We start from the raw sequence: 16447 nt of genomic DNA on the forward strand, positions 1-16447 counted from the left end.
ATGCGTGGGGATAAAATGTTGCATTGTGCAATAAAACACTCAAAACAACTTAAGTTCACCTCACACTTAACAGTTTGGCACTTGTTTATATAAACAAATAAAAATGTCAATAACTTTATGTACCTGGGGCATAAACAGCCAGCACTCCTATTTCAAAGTGGGTGTTATCAGAGGGATGTCAACATTGGACTAAACGAGGCATGAATATGCTCCAATCTGAAGTGGCATCGAGTTTGTCAGTTTATAGTCCTAAAAAACGGAACTGAGTTACCTCTGCTCTTTCGGGCCATTCCTATGGGGGAGGTGGGGAATTAATAGGGTTTTAGGATACCCCTTTAGAGCTTATTTCAGTGTTTAACACAGGTTTAGGTGATCTTATGTTCTATAAGATATGTTAATGTGATCTTTATGAATTAGAAAAGCCTTTGTGCTTGTTTTGATTACATAAACACGTCAAAATTCCCCAAAAGATTGTTGAAGATCCTCATAGAACAAAACATGATCTCCAAAGCCTGTGTTTACCATAGACCTCATTTTCAGCGTTTATCCAAAACACAGACGAGCCCTGGCAGTTAGTTCCTACAAAAAGACTCCATTACTATTGCTCTCTATTAAAATGTAAAGACCAGGGCATGACACATTAGTAAAAAAAATAAAATTAAAATAAAGTACTTTATTCCTGTCATTGTCACCATAGACTTACAACAGCTGTATTATATTTGTAATTATTGTCAAACATGATTGGAGGTATCATGATTTCAACTGTCAAATTGCACTGTGTGTAGACATAAGTTAACGAGCAAAATCATAGAGCATGGTCTTGGTGAGTGAGTTCCACTTCACTCCGATTCAGATCATTTTTTAAAAAAAACATTGTCTCTTTCATGGCAGTTCTTCACGAAATGCTACACACATCTTTAGCGTTTCACTATGTAATTTTCTGTATAATATTGGGAGTACTATGACACAGATCAAGTATGACACTGTGTAGCACTTGGAATGACTGAGGTTTTCTTATAATGAAGTATTGCTTTTCTGCAATAGAAAGATCATTAAGCGAGGTATGAAAAGGGGATACTCCCGACAATATAAAATACATCTTCAAGAGATGTCACTTCACCTTAAAGAAAACGGATAAAACGGATATTACATTTGTTCCATTTATAAATATGACAAATCTCAGAATGTCTGTCTCTTTGACAACAGAAAACCAAGATTGTTTTATTTATTTTTAAAGAGACACAGCAAGAACTCCCTGGTTGCCAGACTCAGTAAAGTCTCTCCCAAGCAGTTATAAGGAGTCCTCACTGGGCCAGACAGACTGGTTGTGGAGCTAGTGGTGTGTGCAGACACACACACACACACAAAAGTATGTGGACATCCTTCCAAATAAGTGAATTTGCCCATTTCAGCCACAGCCGTTGCCGACGGGTATTTTAAAATCGAGCACACCGCGAGCAAATCTCCATAGACAAACATTGGCAGTAGAATGGCCTTACTGAAGAGCTCAGTGATTTTCAACGTGGTATCATCATAGTATGCCACCTTTTCAACAAGTCAGTTCGTCAAATTTCTGCCATGCTAGAGATGCCCCAGTCAACTGTAAGTGCTGTTATTGTGAAGTGGAAACGTCTAGGAGCAACAACGGTTCACAAGCTCACAGAACGGGACCGTCGAGTGCTGAAGCACGTAAACATCGTATGTCCTCGGTTGCAACACTCATGAGTTCCAAACTGTGTCTGAAAGCAACGTCAGCACAAGAACTGTTCGTCGGGAGCTTCATGAAATGGGTTTCCATGGCCGAGCAGCTGCACACAAGCCTAAGAACACCATTTGCAATGCTGGAGTGGTGTAAAGCTGGAAACGTGTTCTCTGGAGTATGAAGCACGCATTACCAGCTGGCAGTCCGATGGACGACTCTGGGTTTGGCAGATACCAGGAGAATGTTACCTGCCCTAACGCATAATGCAAACTGTAAAGTTTGGTGGTGGAGGAATAATGGACTGGGGCTGTTTTCATGGTTCGGGCTAGGCCTCTTAGTTCCAGTGAAGGGAAAACTTAACGCTACGGCATACAATTACATTAAAGACGATTCTGTGCGTCCAACTTGTGGCAACAGTTGGGGAAGGCCCTATCCTGTTTGAGCATGACTATGCCCCCATGCATGCGGTTTGTCGAGATCGGCGAGAAAAAAACTTGACGAGCTCAGGGCTCTGCCGGCTCAACACCATCAAACATCTTTGGGATAAATTGGAACACAGACTGCGAGCTAGGTGTAATCAGCCAACATCAGTGCCCGACCTCACAAATGCTCGTGGCTGAATGAAAGCAAGTCCTTGTAGCAATGTTCCAACATCTAGTGGAAACCTTCCCAAAAGAGTGGAGGCCGTTATAGCACCAACTCCATATTAATGCCCATGATTTTGGAATGAGAAGTTTGAAAAGCAGGAGTCCACATACTTTTGGTAGTGTAGGACCAGTCATACTACATACTCTCAGTAGATGTTTTAGACTGTTCCTCTGAGGTGCAGCAGTACACCAACAGCAGCAACAGCTAGGCTCTTTGATAAATGTGTGTCTGAATATTTCTGTGTGTAAGTAAGAGATGGAGGCTCTTGGAGAATTACATGGTATGAGAAACAATAGAAACAGAACACCAGTTCTTGTAATTGAATTAAAACAGAACAGTTTGGCAGTTGACTAATAAAAAAACATGACTATGGCACCAGACAATGAAAGGTGCTGCTGAAGGGGCAGGGATGGTTCTCAGAGTGTTGGTTTTTCTACTAGCCCTCGACCCCCCCCAAAGAAAGTGTGCTTGTCAGACATACATATAAATTAAACAAGTTACTCATGTTGCCCTGGGGCTGGGCGATACTGGGCAGCCAACACACAGATTGGCACATCACCACCAAAACAATATCATGGTGAGTGACATGTCACTGTGCCACAGAGGCTGATGGTGGGCAAGAATATGGTTTGTTTTCCACACCTGGAAACATGGCAAAGTCTGTTTTGTCCAATGACAGGTTAGTTGTTGTTGACGGCGATGTTGTCACACATTTTGTTCTTGACTAAAATTAAAGGCTGAAGGTAGTGGATGTCTGCCTTCACAGAAAACATCTAGTTCACTTTGTCCTGGAATATGTAGAGGTTGTTGGTGGTTGCCACAGCGATGACATTGTCCTGAGGGTGCCAGGCAGTGTGGAGGATTTTCTTGTTGAAGTCCAGGCTGTCTACACTGATCTCATCCTTCTTCCGCTTCCCGTCAGCACACACCTTGCGGGGCTTCAGGACCTGCTGTGGCTTACTGCCCTCCCGGGACGCCTCCAGTGTCACGTCCCGCCTCTGGCCCCGGTCAAACATCCGGAAGAAGTTGTTGTATGAGCCCGTCATCACCACACTGGAAAGGAAAATGAGAGGATTAAAACAAGGAAACAAAGAACCTAGGGCTTGTTATTTTTATGAATACAATTTGAGTACTTGGCAATGAACGTTAACCTGTCATTTCCGTTCCAGCAGCACTCAAACTTGTCGAAGATGCAGTCGTTTTCATAGAGCGAGCACAGCTTATTCCTGAGGTACTCGTGAACCTGCCATGAGGGAAAAAGACAGGCCAGAGCTAATCAACATGGTGTCACATACACAAACCTCAGCGGTCAACTCAGTATTTATGAGTCATTTAGGGAAAAATATTCTGAATAGGAGGGTTAAGATGATTGAAATGGCCTACAACATAAGTTCAAAGTAAAACTTCTCATTTCAGGGTGTGATAGTGCAGCAGTCTGGCAAGATCAGACGTAGAGTCCCCCTAGCGGACATTATCTGAAGCTACATGCAGGAAATGAGGTGTGGTCAGTCCCTGATAAAAACGTGCACTAAAACAGTCTGTTGACTTTCTCAAACCTTTAAGTCCCCACACTCCCTCTGCCAGTCTCACCTGGTACGTCTCCACGGGCCTGCTCTCCATGTTCAGGTCCCAAATCTTGACAGACAGGTAGTCCCGGGTCATCATGTAGCGCCCGTTGTGGCTGAACTTGACGTCTGAGATGGAAGAGATTATCTCAGAGAAGAAGGAGCGGTTACTGGGGTCCTCCGGCTCTTCGAACACTGGAGAGGTCAAGTTAGTTCAAGTTAACCACTATTAGAGAAAATAAGGTGCATGTTGCTGTGCATGTTGCTGTCCCAGCTCCCATCTAATGTGAAAACAAGATATTCCCACATCTCTAACTATGCAGCGATGTGAATTCAGTCAAGCCATTTTCTAACGTGAAAACCCCTTATACAGAGGTTGTTGCAGTGGCCACTAGGTGCCTGTTGATCATAGGTACTCACGTTTGGAGTGCGTGTCACATAGTGCAGATGCCCTCATGTCACAGAGACGGATGGTGCCCTTGCTGCTGCTGTAGACAAAGGTGTTGCACTGGTGTGGATGGAACTCAGCTGCTGTAATCACCTCTGTCAGCTCCTCCATGTTGGCTGGCTTTATATCCACAATGTCTGGGAGGGGCTAGAGTCAAGGGGGACTAGCACACCTACTGAGAAGAGATTTGTGACACACCGGGGGTAAACGTAAACACACAAACCCCTCTGTCCCTTCCCTCAACCATCCTATAATTAACAGCTTGTCGAGGATACTGAAGCTGCGGTCTGTGATCTCCTGGTGCCAGAGATTGATGCGCAGGTCGTCTGCGGATAGATACGTCTCATGGTCACTGTTTATGGAGATGGAGTTGATGTGGTAGGTGTGCGCGTTGGCAAACACCCTGCGAGGGCTCGCCTCCACCATGAGGTCCATGGGTCTAAACACAGGCACCTGCAAGGGTACAGACGGTAGTCAGCGGGTGAGGCGCTAAGGGTATAGGCTACACCCACAGTAACTAGTGTTTCTCTATACTATAACTAAGGCCCCGTTTTACTGCAATTATTTGACATGCCTGGATTTTTATCAAACTGTCCCTCTTTATTTTTGTCAGCTGGTCCAGCACCATCCTCAGATTTTTGTTGGTGTGTGCAATACTCGTTTCTAGAGAGCTTAAAATACAGAATAAAAATCACACAGTCACATGATTACACAGAACACAGGGCCCCAACTTTAGCCCCTAGCATGTAATTAGCTAAGCACGTACTCGAAGTGCAGTGACAGTGTTGGGGTCTATGTAGCGTCCATCCTCCTCTTTCAGGTTGTAGCCCTCTGGTCGCTTGTCTCGTTCACTGATCTTCCACAACTTTATGGTTTTGTCTGCCAATCAGAACACAGGACTAGATAAATATATTTAACAGTTAAACAAAGCTCAGTAATGGGATGCACATATAAAAGTGAAAGTTCACCAGAGTGAAAACCGACTGACCGTTTGTGGACAACAGGAACTGAGCTGCGTTCTTCTGGGGCAGCCAGCGGATTTTGTTGATCTTCTCCTCGATCTCTAAACTCTTCAAGTAGTCAAACTCGGGCTCATGGCTCTGGAAAGTACTGTAAACATTGTACTCACTACGACACTGTGGCTTATTCTGTTGGGGGAGAGAGAGGGAGTAGATGAAGAGAAAGATAAAAAGGAGTAAGGAATGGAGGGAGAGGGTAGAAAAATCCAAAAGCAAATAAAAATGTAAAAATGCTGATTTTGAATTTAAAAACTCCAAACTTCCAGTCTTACCTCTATTTCCTGCTGAAAGATGACTACCCTGCCACCCTTGTCTCCTGTTGCTAGCAGCTCCCCTGAGTGGTTGAACTCCACAGTAGATATGATGTCGGCTGAACACAAAACAGATGCAATTAATTTCGATTGGACTTCTATAAGTCATAAGAAAACTCTAACCTAGTGGTTAGAGTGTTGGGCCAGTGACCGAAAGGTTGCTAGATCGAATCCCCAAGCTGACAAGGTAAAAATCTGCCGTTCTGCCCCTGAACAAGGCAGTTAACCCACTGTTCCTAGGCCATCATTGTAAATAAGAATTTGTTCTTAACCAACTTACCTAGATAATTAAAATACAAATTCTACCCATCACAACAGGTATTCAGAGAAATTTCAGATGTTTGTATCCATGAGACAGCAGTTAGCATTACTAGCACTGGATTTGTTTAGAGGTCTATCGGCTATCCAGGAGCTGGAGTCTTAGGGCTGGATGAGTATCTGGGTGGATGTAGGCCATAGCATTCCACTGAGGATGTGATGGCATCCAAAGCAGACAATGATCAGTAACCAAGTTCCTACAGGCTGCAGCACATTCCCCCAACAGCAGTATGGAGGCTTTGTAGACAAAAGCTGAGACTTTAACCCACTGTTGCCCATTTGAGCAGAAAGACAATGCTGAGAAATATTGCAGCAGGAGGCCATAGACTGGGCTAAACACCCTGGGGCATGTAAGTGTGTATCGTGTTTAAGGAGGCCATGGACACACCGCGTTGTCAATGCCCTGAACCCCCACATGTTGTTTTAAGCACTTATTTCCATGACTGATCAAAACTTGTTGTTTTCTCATGACACTCTGGTTCCTCTGAGCAACATTTGGAATATCGAATCACAATACATATAGAACCACTATAATGGTTGATAATAAAGCCACCAGTGATTTTATTTGGTAACTCCACATTTTCTTTGGGGTGTTCGACAGACTAAAAACACCAGCAAATCAGTTCCAAGTGATTTTAATTGGAAATCTGTTCAAACTATTCCCACACCTAGAGATGTGATCAAATCAAATGTTAGTCACATGCGCCAAATACAACCTTAGTGAAATGCCCCCACCCACAATGCAGTTTCAGAAAAATACAGATAAGAATAACAGATAAAAGGTAAGTAATTAAAGAGCAGCCAGCTGAATAACAATAGCGAGACTATATACAGGGGGTACCGATACAGAGTCGATGTGCGGGGGCACCGGTTAGTTGAGGTAGTATGTACATGTAGGTAGAGATATTAAAGTGACTATGCATAGATGACAACAGAGTGTAACAGTGGTGTAAAGAGGGGGTGAGGCAATGCAAATAGTCTGGGTAACCATTTGACTAGATGTTCAGGAGTCTTATGGCTTGGGGGTAGGTGGTGTTTAAAAGCCTCTTGAACCTAGACTTGGCGCTCCGCTACCGCTTGCCGTGCGGCAGCAGAGAGAACAGTCTATGACTAGGGTGGCTGGAGTCTCTGGCAATTTTTATGACCTTCTGACACCACCTGGTATAGAGGTCCTGGATGGCAGGAAGCTTGGCCCCAGTGATGTATCGGTACTTTCGCACCACCCTCTGTAGTAGGGCTTGGCGATATGGCCAAAATCTCATATCCCAATATAGGTCATTTCATATCCCGATATCGATACATAGCCATTTTTCTGTAAATTCAATGAATAAATACGTTATATAAAATGACCACATGTAAAGGCCTATTTCTTATTACTCAACAAATAAAAAAATAATCAAATGAGCAAGTATCTTATTTAGAACCTTTGCAAATGTTTCAATTAAGCACTTAACAAAATGTATAAAATCTGAAAAGGTAAATAGGAAACAAACACTTCAACTATAGTTAAAATAAATAGGCCTATTTTTTAAATAACAGGGCTTGCCTGTTTTGCATGTTATTTTTGCATTTGGTACCTTGGGTCGAGTGTTAGCACCAACTCATGAAACCCCTATTTCTCGACCATGTAAATTGGGGCCATATCTTTGCAGATGTAAGTTGTAACGGCAGCTGTTATATCCTTCCCTCTTCGTGATTCTTTGCCATATGGTGTGCTGCGGGCAAAAGCCTCTTGCAACGTCTGAGTTGGGGGTTTGTTTTGAGCACTGTTTATACTTTTTTGGGGTCTCATCTGTAGACTCTCTCCGTACTGTTTGACATGATTCTCGCGTAGGTGGTAAAAAGAGGTTAGTGGTGTTTGAGCCTGTTGTTGGGACTGGCCTGCGGCATATTTTGCAGTGGACTGTTTTCTGGTCCGTGTCAGACTTCTCATATCCAAACCACGTCCATCAGACCGAAGGTGCCTCTCTTTTAGGTACGAGCTCCGTGTCCTGTCACTCTTCCATGTGTTTGTGTTGCAAATTTCCTTCCACACAGCTCTGTAGTGCCCTGCAGTCAGAGGCCGAGCAGTTGCCATACCAGGCAACCAATGGTGCAGTTGTAGAACCTTTTGAAGATCTGAGGACCCATGCCAAACCTTGTCAGTCTCCTGAGGGGGAATAGGCTTTGTCGTGCCCTCTTCACAACGGTCTTGGTGTGCATGGACCATGTTAGTTTGTTGGTGATGAGGGCTTCTAGTTACTTGGCGTCCACAACCTGCTCCACTGCAGCCCTGTCGATGAGAATGGGGGCATGCTCAATCCTCTTTCGACAATCATCTCCTTTGTCTTGAGCATGGTGAGGTCTCTGACCTCCCTATAGGCTGTATCACCGTTGTCTGTGATCAGGCCTACATCTGTTGTGTTGTCGGAAAATGTAATGGGTGTTGGAGTCATGCAGTAATGAGTGAACAGGGAGTACATGCACCCCTAAGGGGCCCCTGTGTTGAGGATCAGCGTTGCGGAAGTGTTACCTACCCTTACCACCGGGGGGCAGCCTGTCGAAGTCCAGGATCCAGTTGCAGAAGGTGGTGTTTAGTCCCTGGGTCCTAAGCTTATTGATGAGCTTTGAGGGCATTTTGGTGTTGAACCCTGAGCTGTAGTCAATGAATAGCATTCTCACATAGGTGTTCCTTTTGTCTAGGTGGGAAAGGGCAGTGTGAAGTGCAATAGAGATTGCATCATATGTGGATCTGTTGGGGTGGTATGCAAATTGAAGTGGGTCTAGGGTTTCTGGGATGATGGTGTTGATGTGAGTCATGACCAGCCTTTCAAAGCACTTCATGGCCACAGATCTGAATGCTACGGGTCGGTAGTCATTTAGGCAGGTTACCTTAGTGTTCTTGGGCACAGGGACTGCGATGATCTGCTTAAAACATGTTGGTATTACAGACTCATCAGGGCGAGGTTGAAAAATATCAGTGAAGACACTTGCCAGTTGGTCAGGGCATGCTCGCAGTACACGTCCTGGTAATCCGTCTGGCCATGCGGCCTTGTGAATGTAACTGTTTAAAAGATCTTACATTGGCAGCAGAGAGCGCGATAACACAGTCGTCCGGAACAGCTGGTGCTCTGATGCATGTTTGTGTTATTTGCCTCAAAGCGAGCATAGAAGCAATTTAGCTCGTCTGGCAGGCTCGTGTCACTGGGCAGCTCTCAGCTGTGCTTCGCATTGTAGTCTGTAATGGTTTGCAAGCCCTGCCACATCAGACGAGCGTCAGAGCCGGTGTAGTACGATTCGAACATAGTCCTGTATTGACACTTTGCCTGTTTGATGGTTCGTTGGAGGGCATAGCCAGATTTCTTATAAGCTTCCGGGTTAGAGTCCCGCTCCTTCAAAGCGACAGCTCTAGTCTTTAGCTCAGTGCGGATGCTCCCTGTAAATCCATGGCTTCTGGTTGGGGTATGTACATACGGTCACTGTGGGGACGACGTCATCGATGCACTTATTGATGAAGCCAATGACTGATGAGGTGTATTCCTCAATGCCATTGGAAGATTCACAGAACATATTCAAGTATGTGCTAGCAAAACAGCCCTGTAGCTTAGCATCCGCTTAATCTGACCACTTTTCTTTATTGATCTAGTCATCTTGTGCTTGTAAGCAGGAATCAGGAGGATAGAATGATGGTCAGATTTGCCAAACGGAGGGCGAGGGAGAGCTTTATACGCGTCTGTGTGTAGAGTAATGGTGGTTGCACAATTAACATGCTGTTAGAAATGAGGTAAAACTGACTTAAGTATCCCTGCATTAAAGTCCCCGGCTACTAGGAGTGCCGCTTCTGGATGAGTGTTTTCCTGTTTACTTATGGCAGAATACAGCTCATTCAATGATACAGATGAAAAATCTAGGTAGGTGGTGTGGTCTACAGCTTATCATGAGATACTCTACGTCAGGTGAGCAATAGCTTGAGACTTCCTTAGATATTGCGCACCAGCCGTTTTCAAAAATACATGTCTTACCGGACGCCGCTGTTCTATCCTGCCAGCACATCATGTAACCAGCCAGCTGTATGTTGATATTGTCATCGTTCAGCCACGACTCCATGAAGCATAAGATGTTACAGTTTTTAATGTCCCGTTGGTAGTTTAATCTTCCGCGTAACTCGTCAATTTTATTCTCCAAAGATTGCACATTTGCTAGCAGAATGGAGGGAAGTGGTGGGTTTATTTGATAGCCTCCGATTCCTCAGAAGGCAGCCACCCTTCGGCCCCTCGTTCTCCATCTCCACGCAGATCACTAGATAGGGGTCTGTTCCCGAGGAAGCAGTATATCTTTCGCGTCGGGCTTGTCAAAGTCGCAAAAAAAAGATTCTGGTAGTCCATGGTGAGTAAACGCAGTCATGATGTCCAGAAGTTATTTTCAGTCATAAGAGATGGTAGCGTCAACATTATGTACAAAATAAGTTAAAAAGTTCAATGCAAATAAACTAAAAAATATATATAACATTTATGGCAGAGGCACGTAAAACGTCTGCCTTCTCCTCCAGTGCCAGCTCATAACTTAAGGTTTGAAATTGTTTTAGTCAAATATATCTGTTTGGGCTTCTTGCGGTCAATTTGCAGTCTACAAATGATTTGTAAATCATGTTCCGGCCCCCTGACCAGTGAAAATTTCACCCTGTGGCTAATCTAGTTGTTGATTCCTGTCATCCATATGCCCAGTGCCAGGGTTTCTTTAGACATCAAAACCTTGAAATAACATGGAATCACATAGTAACCAAAAAAAAAAAAAAAAAAAAAAAGTGTTCAACAAATCAAACTATATTTTATATTTGACATTCTAAGTAGCCACACTTTTCCTTGATGACACCTTTGCACACTCCTGGCATTCTCTCAACCAGCTTCATGATGAATGCTTTTCCAACAGTCTTGAAGGAGTTCCCACATATGCTGAGCACTTGTTGGACGCTTTCCCCTCACTGCAGTCCAACTCATCCCAATTGGGTTGAAGTCTGGTGATTGTAGAGGCCAGGTCAACTGACGCAGCACACTATCACCCTCTTTCTTGATCAAATAGCCCTTACACTGCCTGTATGTTTTGGGTCATTGTCCTGTTGAAAAATAAATTATAGTGGGACTAAGCACAAAACAGATGGGATATCACTGCAAAATTCTGTGGTAGCCATGCTGGTTAAATGCGCCTTGAAATCTAAATAAATCACAAACAGTGTCACCAGCAAAGCACCCCCACACCACCGCCTCCATTCTTCACATTGGGAGCCACACATGTGGAGAGCATCCGTTCACCTACTCTGCATCTCACAAAGACACAGCAGTTGGAACTAAAAATCTCAAATTTGGACTCCAGACCAAAGGACAGATTTCCACTGGTCTAAAGTCCATTGCTCATGTTTCTTGGCCCAAGCAAGTCTCTTCTTATTGATGTCCTTTAATAATGGTTTCTTTGCAGCAAGTCAACAATGAAGGCCTGATTCAGTCTCCTCTGAACAGTTGATGTTAATGTGTGTTACTTGAACTCCGTGAAGCATTTATTGGGGCTGCAATTTCTGAGGCTGGTAACTCTAATGAACTTATCCTCTGCAGCAGAGGTACCTCTGGGTCTTCGTTTTCTGTGGCGTTCATCATGAGAGCCAGTATCATCATAGTGCTTGATGGTTATTGCGACTGCACTTGAAGAAACTTTCAAAGTTCTTGAAAATGTTCCAGATTGACTAACCTTCATGTCTTAAAGTAATGGACCGTCGTTTCTATTTGCTTATGAGCTGTTCGTGCCATAATATGGACTCGATCTTTTACCAAATCAGGCTCTCTTCTGAATACCACCCCTACCATGTCACAACAACTGAATGGCTCAAACGTATTAAGGAAAGAAATTCCACAAATTAACAGGGCACACCTGTTAACTGAAATACATTCCAGGTGACTACTTCATGAAGCTGGTTGAGAGAATGCCAAAAGTGTGCAAAGCTGTCATCAAGGCAAAGGGTGGCTACTTTGAAGAATCTCAAACACATCACAATATGTTGTGTTTAACACTTTTTTGGTGACTATATGATTCCATGTGTTATTTCATAGTTTTGATGTCTTCATTATTATTCTACAATGTAGAAAATAGTAAAAAATAAATAAAAAACTGGTACTCTGTGTGTGAGCCACACACGGTTATTACTTTTTGACAATATATCGTATCATTTTGATCATGTCGTAATGTTATTTTTGCACTACTTGGCTGTGCCTACACCAAAACGGCAGTGTTTCTCCTTCATAGCTTGTTCTCCATCTTTTAAAATAGGGAGCCAATTTGTTTTCAGCACTTATTTCCATGACTGATCAAAACCTGTTTTCTCAAGGCTCTCTTTTCCCTCTGCAGCAGACATATGGTAAGCTATGTGTTTGGAACTTCGAATCACAATAGAAATCACAGTACGGAATCGCAATACATATCATATCGGCACCTAAGTATCGTGATAATATCGCATTGTAAGGTCCCTGGCAATTTCCAGCCCTAGCGTACAGTGCACCATACTGGATGTTCAGACAGACTGTGTCAGCATGAGGCAACAGGACAAAAGACAAGAGAAAGCAGCAAGCAAGCCATTGTGTGTCAGAAATTGACTATGCAGTCACTCTTGCACATAGCACCGGACTGTCTGCGAGGCTAGTAGTGTAACATTTAGAGAGATGAGAAGTCATGGGTGACCGCCAGGGAATGAAAGAGAACTGGACAAGCGTGTTGCATTGAGTACCATTTATCCAGCACAACATAATTTATTGTGAAATATGAATAAATACTAGGAAGCCATGATGATTCTGCAACAACTATGACCTGTGGAGAGCTCTTACCTTCGGCAACGTCGTCATCAATGGCCCCCTTCACCTGTGAGAAGCACCACTGCACGTCATTGCTCCCACCTCCAGCTCCTGAATGGCAGAATGACAGTTACTGATCATGACTGGTTATGTTACAAATCTGACAGTGACCTGACTATTGTCACAAAAAAATTCTGTGTACTGCCAGACACAAAATGACCTGTCTTGGTCCCATCTTGTGCATTAAGCTCATTTGTCTTTGATAACATCTGATACTACATGGACTGATAAGTCAAAATGAACACCAACGACCTCAGGAGTCCTTGGAGACCTATGACTGTACTTCCACAATCTCTTGATAATACACTTGTTAATTAAGAGACCCCTCTGGCACAGCGTAAGATAATAAATAATTAGGTGGGTGCTTATTTGCCCTACTGGAAATGTGTTTTTTATATATCCCAACAAACCCCCAGAGTGGGGTCACGGCCAGAGTCTGCCATTATCAACAGCAACACCGGAGCAATTAGGGTTAAGTGCCTTGATCAAGAGCACATTGACAGATTTTTCACTTTGTCATTTCGGATATCTGAACTTGCGACTCTTCGGTTACTGGCCCAACACTGTAACCACTAGGCTACCTGCCACCCTCAACAGCTGTTAGCGTCAAACATCATACACTAGGTCAAGGCTGGGGAAATACTACTACAATATTATATAATGGATAAGGAATAGACATTTCCCACAGAGATGTGTAAATAACCATTGAAACAGGTCAACTAGTTCTAGCCCAGCTCTCTGGCTGGGTTATTACAGGTATATTATCCAGAAAGGTTCTCGATAATAATAAATGGTAATTGCACAATGAAACAGGTTGAGTTGAACATTTCCACAAGTAATAATTTATGTTATTGCACAATGGAACTGGTTAGATTCGTTGATAAAAACATGTCTGGGTGTGTGTTAACTGTAGGAGGAGCAGGTATGAATAGAATGTTGTCAATGTAGAGGGTGAAGCCTAATGTCCCATCAATAAAAGACAATGGGAAACCTCATACATCTAGCATGTAACTTGGCTTACTACAAGTGATCACAATTGTAAGAGTGCTAAATTAGGTTGTCATCTGCCTCTGCAAAAAGTGATACAAGCACCATGGAGCCCTCTGTCAACAAGTAATACCGTATCCCATTATTTGGGCCCCCGAGAGGCGCAGCGGTCTAAGGCACTGCATCTCAGTGCTAGAGGCGTCACTACAGACCTTGGTTCGATTCCTGGCTGTGTCACAACCGGGCATGATTGGGAGTCCCATAGGGAGGCGCACATTTGGCCCAGCGTCGTTAGGGTTTGGCCGTCATTGTAAATAAGAATTTGTTCTTAACTGACTTGCTTAGTTAAATAAAATAAATCAGACAACCACTGCAATAGAAGCTGGAAAGAAGACAATTCTATATTTAGGGCGCTGCATACTTTCGACAGACACGGAATCTCATGGATAAACTGAGTCATAGATGGTTAGCATTGATTTTAGCCAAGTCATTATTGGCCCAGCTAGCAATGCAATCTCAGCCTGAGGGAAATGGCACGGTGATCTTCATGTTCAAGCACACATAAATATTAAAACAAAGCCCACATCCAGCAATAGAACCGTGACTCATGGCTAAATCGATAATGGTGGTGGTGTGGCATTAAAGGTGGACATCGTAACGTTACAGGTGCCGTTCGGAAGAAGCCAGTCATCATCCACCCACCCCACCATCTTTCACATCAAGACTCCCGCTCAACTCGCCGGTCATGCTAGCGCGACAGTGCCACATTAGGGACAATTTAGCTACCAGAAATACTACTTGGCTGGCTAACTCACTAAAAGGAAAGTATGGCCTTTGGCATAGTTAGGTAGCTAACGTTACAGCTTCAAACTAACAGTTTGCATGAAATAACAGCGAACAGTATGTGATTGAGAGGAACGTGGGGTTAACTATAACTTAGCCACATCTAGCTAACGTTAGCCTGTAAAGTTGGACCTCCCCAGCTAAGATGATTGGTGAGGCCCAGTGACACATGAGTTAGTTAGCTTTAGCAATTTGTTAGCTAGACGTACATATACGTCTAAATACAGTATTGTATATAACTAGCAAGCTAGCTGGTTAAGGTCGCTAGCTAACGTTATTGCCACCGGTAGAGTTACTATTTCCATTTACCTGCCATGGCTAGAGGGATTCCCGGGCTTGTTTGTCAGGTTATGACTCGTGCAAGCGGTCTCTCAAATGAAGAAACTGAATCGTGAGACCGAGACGTTCCGGCTTGTTCGCTCACTCACACACCCTCCCCGACAAGTCTTCCCACCCTTCCGACACCCACCATCCACAGACAGTTTAAAATGGCGCTACCGCATCCCACATGACATCATCATAACCCGCCTCTTCTTGAGTGGAAACGGTGGGCGTATAACCAGAGGAGACACACCCACTGATGGGACGCACCATTCTTATTATCATGTATATTATTCAGCATCCCGGTGACGTCCATAACCTTACCCATTGCCCCAATCTCTAATGAGCCTTTGGCTGATCAGTGGGCAACGGCCGGCCCCTTACCAAGATGGGCAAGCCCGGTTTTCTGATAGGTTGAATTGAGGTCGGACAAAATCAGATTCAAAGTGATTATTATATCTGTTCTTAAAATATATGATCATATATTTTAATATGTATGTCACGTTTACATATGGGTTTTAAATATATGATCATATTTTCAAAGTTCATCCAACTCGGAATTTCAAGTTGGAAACTCAGGCCACTGTCATGATTTGATCTCGTTTTTCCCCCAGAGTTCCTAGTCATCTTGAAAGCACCATAAATCATCAGTTAGACAGACAAGGTCATGGATTGTAAAAAACAGAAAGGGTGCCTATAAAAATAGCACATTTTACATTGTCACTCAAAACATCCTATTTTGGGGGTGGCTCAAACCATGATTTGGTCAAAATACTGTAAATAAGGTTATGTTTTTTAATATCTATGAATTTACAAACATTTCCAAAAACCTGTTTTTGCTTTGTCATTATGGGGCATTCTAGAGCAATGGGCCAGTAGCCAAAAGTTACTGGCCCCTCGCAGGGCTGCTGGGCCAGATGGCTGTTCCCACTTTCTACAAGATGTCCACCATAGTTCCAGTATCCAAGCGAATGTATTATCCTCAGTAATCTTCCATCCAAGTTGTCAGACCCAGGTGGCTAGTCATTGTTGATAGTCAACAATATGCTTTTTATGTCTTCCACACTGACTTTTCGGAATTCAAAATTACAGTGCTTGTCTTTCATAATTTGGTCAGTCATACTTGGATGTGTAATTTCAGCGTTTGTTGCTGGTATGTCATGCCTAAATCTTGCAGATTTAAAAAATCCTTAAAGTAGTTGGCAATATCAGTGGGTTTTGTGATAAAAATGAGCCATCGGAATCAATGAATGATGGAGCTGAGTTAGCCTTTTTGTCCAAAATGTCGTTTAAGGTGCTCCAAAAATGTGAATATCATTCTTTATATAATTGATCTTTGTTTCATTGTATAGTTTCTTCTTCTTTTTATTCTGTTTAGTCACATGATTTCTCAATTGCAGTTTGTTTGCCAAT

At 43.4% G+C, this 16447-nt stretch overlaps 1 protein-coding gene across 1 annotated transcript; it reads right to left on the reverse strand.

Annotated features, from left to right (window-relative positions):
* Positions 1-49: 49 nt before the first annotated feature.
* Positions 50-15209, reverse strand: LOC139408688 (serine/threonine-protein phosphatase 2A 55 kDa regulatory subunit B alpha isoform-like). Its single transcript, XM_071152902.1, has 10 exons — positions 15023-15209; positions 12857-12934; positions 5655-5752; positions 5352-5511; positions 5130-5242; positions 4639-4816; positions 4336-4500; positions 3941-4110; positions 3502-3593; positions 50-3403 (listed from the first exon to the last, which is right to left on the reverse strand). Exons 1-10 carry the CDS (start codon positions 15027-15029, stop codon positions 3124-3126), a joined length of 1341 nt encoding a protein of 446 aa, XP_071009003.1. The 5' UTR covers positions 15030-15209; the 3' UTR covers positions 50-3123.
* Positions 15210-16447: the final 1238 nt, after the last annotated feature.

The sequence above is a fragment of the Oncorhynchus clarkii genome, chromosome 5 (genome assembly GCF_045791955.1).
Source record: "Oncorhynchus clarkii lewisi isolate Uvic-CL-2024 chromosome 5, UVic_Ocla_1.0, whole genome shotgun sequence".
NCBI lineage: Eukaryota > Metazoa > Chordata > Actinopteri > Salmoniformes > Salmonidae > Oncorhynchus > Oncorhynchus clarkii.